The sequence below is a fragment of the Myotis lucifugus genome, unplaced genomic scaffold, assembly GCF_000147115.1.
Source record: "Myotis lucifugus unplaced genomic scaffold, Myoluc2.0 scaffold_178, whole genome shotgun sequence".
NCBI lineage: Eukaryota > Metazoa > Chordata > Mammalia > Chiroptera > Vespertilionidae > Myotis > Myotis lucifugus.
Window position 1 is genome coordinate 190147 of NW_005871226.1, and position 6604 is coordinate 196750.

Below are 6604 nucleotides of genomic sequence, written 5' to 3' on the forward strand. Positions count from 1 at the left end.
TCCCTTCCTGGCCTGATTGCCCCTAACTGCCTCTGCCTCAGCCCCACCACCATGGTTTTGTCCAGAAGGATGTCCAGAAGGTCCCCCGGAAGGCTCCCAGTCTAATTAGCATATTACCCTTTTATTAGTATAGATTCTATAACTGTTTGTTCATCTCTGTCACTTATGAGACTGTGAACTTTCTGAGGAATGCTCCATCTCTTGTTCACTTCTGTGTCACCACTGCCTCATATGTCCAGAATAGACCCTGAATCAATTATTCTCAAAAGAAGAATGAATGATTGGATGGATGGATGGATGGATGATAACTTCATGGAAAAGACCCAAGGACTTTGGTCAATTGCCCCTTCTTCTGTTTAGATTTGGGGGTGCTCCATTGAGGGGTAGGGCAGATATGAGGTGGTAAGGTTGTGGCATGTGCTGGCTTTAGTTGTTGTTCCTGTGGAAACAGTTGGGCCATCCCTGGTTCCTTCCAACCCCGCATCTCCATCTTCTGTTCCAGCTCTCTAATGAAGAGACAATAAAGAACATCACTCACTGGACTCTGTTTAACTATTACAACTCCTCGGGTTGGAACGAGAGTGTCCCCCGGCCACCCCTGCACCCTGCTGACGTGCCCCGCGGCTCTTGCTGGGAGACAGCCGTGGGCATTGTGAGTAGCTGTGCTCTCCTGAAAAGTCATCCCTGTTCTCAATTATTTTTATTCTTTTCTTGATGTTTCCATTTTTAAGCCACCAAAATGTCCAGCAAGTATTTCTTAGGAAAGTTCTACTTTTTCCCTTTCCCATTTTTTCAATATCCATATATTTCTCTATATGCTTCATTCATTAATCTAATTTTTTACTTTATTTAGAGTTTTACTGTAGATTTCACTGCAAGGTTCTCCACCTGGAGAACAAAGACTCCTAAAAATTGGATTCAGGGTTTTTTGTGTATGTGCATCTGTGCATTTTTCTGTAAAGAGAATTAATAGTTTTTATTAGAGACTCAAAAATTAACAACTGCCATTTCCCTTTATCCACTTTTACCACCATTCCTGTAACTTGCACAGGGCAGACTTTAAAGCCTAGTGTTCTTGGCCTTCACAGGCAGAACTTAAAATATTCACAAGTCACACAGGTCAGCTGCCTTCTCTTCCTCAATTCCATCTCTCTGCATGGGGTTTCTCTCCATCAGCCACCCCACTGAGATGCAGAGTGTATTACTTTTCCCTGGGTCCCCTGAAGAATCCACTCACATAGAGCATCAAACAACCGTGTTATTAACTGAGGGTGATGAAGTACAACGAAAGAGGGAATTACATCACACATTCCATTGAATACTGCTTACAAGTTCACCACCTGCAAATCCCGCAGGGAAAAGATCTGTTCTTGCCCATGGAGGTCCTGAGGGCCTTTTCTTCCCACCTCCTTCATGGAGAGCTCAGACTCACCATCTCTTCCTCCTCCAGTCCAGATTCCCATGTTCTTCAAATCTTCCTCATCTTTAAGGTGTAGAGCCACTGAGCTTCCCCAGCTCCTGCATTCAACTCATCACAATATGTAACAGAGAAAGAATCTTCAAGTCAATAAAACCAATCCTCTTTAGAAGGCCATACAGAGTTCGTTACCTACATGATTCTTTTTAAATATTCTGCTATATAGTCTCTCATTTCCTGCCCCACATCCTTGAGGGGTGTCTCTCTTGCCCTCCTCCCTCAATGCCCATCACTGTTCCCATCAGTAATAAAAGTTTGTATCTTTCTGAGCTAGTTGATGATGATGGGTTTGAGGCATTATGTCCTCCACCACCTCCAGCCCAGGCCCCAGAGCATCACTTTGCACAGAGTGGAGACCTGATACATGCTGGGTTGTCTATTACTTAAACATAAACCTGAATTCTTACTGAGGAATAACCCTGAAAATTCATCAGCTGTTCATCCAGCAAAAATTTATTAATCAATTTGGAGGATATAAAAATGAATAAAGCAGACCCTGTACTTTCTAGGAATTCCAAGTCCACTAGATGTCTTAAAGTTTGTGATATTATCTGGTAGATCTTTAAATTTCCCCCCAAAAGTAATACGTTTTTGCCTCTTTTGCTATGTGCCTCTGTGAAAAACCTGCATTATTTTCTCTATATAACCAGAAAAAATCTTTAGCCAGAGGTAAAGAAAACCAGCTGTTGTCCCTGGTGACAATGATCAGATTTAGTCTTAGCCGGGGCAGCTGGTATTTCAGAGCAGGTGGGGAAAGTAAGGGGCAAGCCTTCAGATCCTGTATCTGTGCTGATAACTGCCAAGCATTGGGCATTACCAGTGTGCCAGGCAATTTGCATGCATAATCACTAAGCTTCCCAATAACCCTGCAAGGTTAACATTATTAACTTCAAGAGGTTCAGAGACTATTTCAAAGCAATACAATTAGTAATTATAGAGCTCAGACCTATGTAAGAATATTTCAAAGCCTGATCTTTGCTCTGCACCACCACCACTGTGCCCCCAAATTCAGAGGATCACAGAGAAGAATACAGGTGGGTGGGGGAGAGTGTGCATGGCTGCAGTCAGTTGGGAGAGGTGGGCAAGGGCCAACCCTGACCACCCCTCCCTCTGTGTTCCTCGTTGCAGGAATTCGTGAGGTTGACGGTGTCCGACATGCTGGTAACGTACATCACCATCCTGCTGGGGGACTTCCTGAGGGCTTGTTTTGTCCGGTTCATGAACTACTGCTGGTGCTGGGACCTGGAGGCTGGATTTGTACGTCACCGTTTCACAGCTATTCCGCAGAAAGTTGTTTGAACCATCCCCTTCTGATGGCAGCTCCTAATTTTTGAAACTCTAATGAAATCCTAGAATGCGGCAGGGCAGATGTGGACATGAATGTTTCAGAAATTCCTGAGACACACCACGAACACAGTAACCATTGGTTCTGTCTTCTGGATTGTGCTTTGACTAACCTCTTTGATTCTTATTCCTCCCCTGGCTACTCCTCTTCCCCATCTACCTGGGAGACTGCTCATTCTAAACGTGTGTCATTTCCTCTCTCCAGTGGCCTTCCATGATCTGGCAGAGCCTAAGGCCCCATCTCTCCTGTGAGTCTCTACCAAACACCTCACTTGCCCACCCAGTGGTCACTGGTCTTGGGAGGGACCTCCCCCTTAACCGAGCTCCAACTTTTGTTACTTTGTCATCCTCATCCTCGCCGGCAGCAGGGTACCTGGCCCAGGTAAGGGCCCAAGTATAGGTCTCTGTCATATCTTTTTTTAGTCACCAGCCACAGTTTACACAGGCCTACTCAACTCCTGCTCAGTGAGGAAAACTTCATAATCTTATCTGAGAACAAGGGTGCAAGAACCACGTGCTCAAAAAAGATGGCATCTTTATGTCATGACATTGCTAAGATGGCAGGGCTCTCAAATTAATTTATTAAGTTCAACAAAATCTCAAAATATTACTAAAGTTCATTTGAAAACTAATCTTGTGAAAATAACCTGGAAAATAATTAGAACAGCAGAATGAAAGGGACTAGACCCACCCTTATATTAAAACATACTCTAGTCCTAGCTGGTTTGGCTCAGTGGATAGAGCCTGGACCTGAGGACTGAAATATCCCAGGTTTGATTCTGGTCAAGGGCACATACATTGGTTGCTGGTCAAGGGCACATACATTGGTTGCAGGCTCCATCCCCGAGCCCATGTGTGGGAGGCAACCAATCAATGTGTCTCTCTCACATCGATGTTTCTTTCTCTTTCTGTCTCTCTCTCTCTCTCTCTCTCTCTCCCCTTCCCTTCCATTCTCTGTAAAAACCAATGGAAAAATATCCTCAGGTGAGGATTAACAACAACAAATAAAGTTATTTCTTAAAAAAAAATACTCTGAAGCTATAGAAACTAAAACTGTACTAGGGAATGGACAAACTTATCAATGGATAGAATAGAAAGTCCAGAAATAGGTACAATCAATATGGGAATTTAATTAACAATACAGGGAGTCTTTCCAACCAGTGGGAAAACAAAGAATTATATAACAAATGGATTGAGACACCTGGATAACCATAGGAAGGGGAACTATATCTCATTCATTTTACCTAAATAAATTAATTGCAGCGAATCAAAGTTTTAAACATCAAAAAATGAAGTGATAACTTTATAAAAGAAAGCATATCTATATATATAAAAGCCTAATACGCTAAGTGTTCGACCAGTCGACCAGTCGCTATGACACACACTGACCACCAGGGGGAAGATGCTCCGACCAGTAGGTTAGCTTGCTGCTGAGGTCCAGCTGATCAGCACTGGGAGAGAAGGCCAGACATGCCCTGGAGCCAACCTCCCATGGTCCCTCCCTGGCCTCTAAAATATTTCTTCTAATCAATTTCCTTTCAATGTGTATGAATCCGTGCACTGGGCCTCTAGTATAATATAAAACTTACAATGTTGGGATGAGGCAGATTTTTCTAAGCAAATACAAAACCCAATAGATAAAAAGTTTTTTTAATATTTTAAAATGTTAAATTGTAAATTCCCAAGATTTAACCTTCATGTGTTTGGATTTGTACATACTTCCTCCTTTGATCCATGCTTGCCTGACCTTCCTTTTTCTTTCTCTTAACTTCTCATTCCTCCTTCTCTCATTCCTGTAACCTGTTATCTCCACTCCTGGAAGGCAAATTGGGAAGTAGGTTTAACCATGTTTCATGAGGACCCCGACTCCCCAGTGCTCACAAATTTGTATTCTTTCAAATACTTCACAAATCTCCCAAACTCTGAAAATCTGAGTCAGGCTGAAAATATGTATCTAGCTAAGCTTTTTCTTTTCCATGAATGCTCTACGACTAGAGAATGATGAGAAGGAGAAAAGAGAATTAGGGGGATGATTTATTTTGTTTTTTGTTTTTTAAACTTTCTTCTCAAAGTCCTTGTTTAATTATTTGCATTTTCATTATTTATTAGAATTACTCCTTGATTATAATTTCAAGGTGCATTTCTGATAAGAGCATTGGTAAAATGTTCTCAAGGGGGCCAGGGTCCTCTCAAGAGTACACAGTCAGCCCACAGGCCCTAAATGATAAAAACTCTCACATTTTATTCTTAAAAAAGACATTGAAAAAAGTTTCAACTTTGAGAACTTCAAACTATTTCTTTAATTGAGGGGACACCCTGTATGTTAAAGAAGCAGAACCCTGAATCAACAGTTCCTCTCTCTGTGGGATGGAGAGGCCCTGGCTTGGCCAGTGGCTGGTAGTAGTGTCTGGCTAACACCATCTAACATGTTTCTCTCTCTCCACCCCACCTCCCACCCTCCTTTATCTCTCGGCAGCCTTCATATGCTGAGTTTGATATTAGTGGAAATGTGCTTGGTTTGATCTTCAACCAAGGCATGATCTGGTGAGTTACCCAGTTCATCTGGGGATCACCTCACTTGGGGAGTCAGAAAACTGGAATCTCAGGTGTGGCCTCTCAACTAGCTGGGAGAGGCAGGAGCTCCCTCCTTTCACGTGAAAAACAGGGGGCGGGACTCGGTGAGAACCAGCAGTGTCTGCCCACCCCTGTGCTCTGGTGGGCATAGAGAGGGAAGAAGAGAAGAGGTGGAGAGAGAAGGAAAACAGAAAGAAGAGGGGGATGGGAGAAAGAGAGGGAAGAAGGCAGAAAGGAAAAAGTGGGGAGGGGAGGGAAGGGAAGGGGAAGAAAGAAAGAAGGAGAGAAGGAGGGAGATAAATGAACTAAGGAACTTCTTCCTCTGAGGGAGTTAGAGGAGGTTGTATAACTTCAGCCAAAGACTTTCAAGATGCCAATGGCTCAGTGCAAGTCAATGTCCAATTCTCTTAATTTGAGAACTTTTCAAATACTTTTCTGAGCAGTACTGTTATTTTAGGGAGACCATGGAGAAACGGACAGGAGGCCGTATAATTTGTTAGATGCCTGGTGCTGAGGCAATAATGCTCGGAGTGTCTCCTTCAGAGGAATGAATGGCTATGGTGTGGTGATAAATGTCCTGGTTAAATGGGAGGCCCCTTCCCTTGGGACCTGCAGAGAAGGCGAGGCCTCCTCCCCCTAACCCCTCAATCCCATCTCCTTCTGTCACCCTTCCCTGGCCTCTCCTGCTGCCAGGCCAACCTGGTGTGTGTTCCTGCCCCTCCAGGATGGGCTCCTTCTATGCTCCAGGACTGGTGGGCATCAACGTGCTGCGCCTGCTGACCTCCATGTACTTCCAGTGCTGGGCGGTGATGAGCAGTAACGTGCCCCACGAACGCGTGTTCAAAGCCTCCCGATCCAACAACTTCTACATGGGCCTCCTGCTGCTGGTGCTCTTCCTCAGCCTCCTGCCAGTGGCCTACACCATCATGTCCCTCCCGCCCTCCTTTGACTGCGGGCCATTCAGGTGCACAGCCTTGGTTGCATAAGAGAAGCTCCCCCGCCCCCAGGCCGTCTGCTCAGAGAGCAGTGGCTCAGAAAGGCCATGGAGCTTGGGGAAAATCATGAGTGCTGCTCAGCAGTTTTCTGCAGGATGGAAATGCCCTATGTCTGCATGATCCAATAGGGTAGCCACCAGCCACGTGGCTGCTGACCACTTGAAATGAAGACCGAGAAATTGACTTTCTAATTTGCTTTCATTTGAATTAATTT

The 6604-nt window shown here is 44.4% G+C and overlaps 1 protein-coding gene and 1 long non-coding RNA gene across 3 annotated transcripts in view; one reads left to right on the forward strand and one right to left on the reverse strand.

Annotated features, from left to right (window-relative positions):
- Nucleotides 1–6604, forward strand: part of TMC2 (transmembrane channel like 2) — a 49253-nt gene that overhangs the window by 32136 nt on the left and 10513 nt on the right. Inside the window, exons 13-16 of the mRNA XM_006096377.3 lie at nt 503–652; nt 2606–2734; nt 5298–5365; nt 6120–6359. Coding sequence (XP_006096439.1) covers nt 503–652; nt 2606–2734; nt 5298–5365; nt 6120–6359 — 587 coding nt within the window. The remainder of the gene's footprint in view (nt 1–502; nt 653–2605; nt 2735–5297; nt 5366–6119; nt 6360–6604) is intronic.
- Nucleotides 1–6604, reverse strand: part of LOC106698413 — a 52873-nt gene that overhangs the window by 23724 nt on the left and 22545 nt on the right. For both annotated transcript variants that reach the window (XR_002831111.1, XR_002831112.1), the window contains exons 3-4: nt 1433–2826; nt 118–506 (exon numbers count right to left, since the gene is read on the reverse strand). This is a non-coding gene — a long non-coding RNA (uncharacterized LOC106698413). The remainder of the gene's footprint in view (nt 1–117; nt 507–1432; nt 2827–6604) is intronic.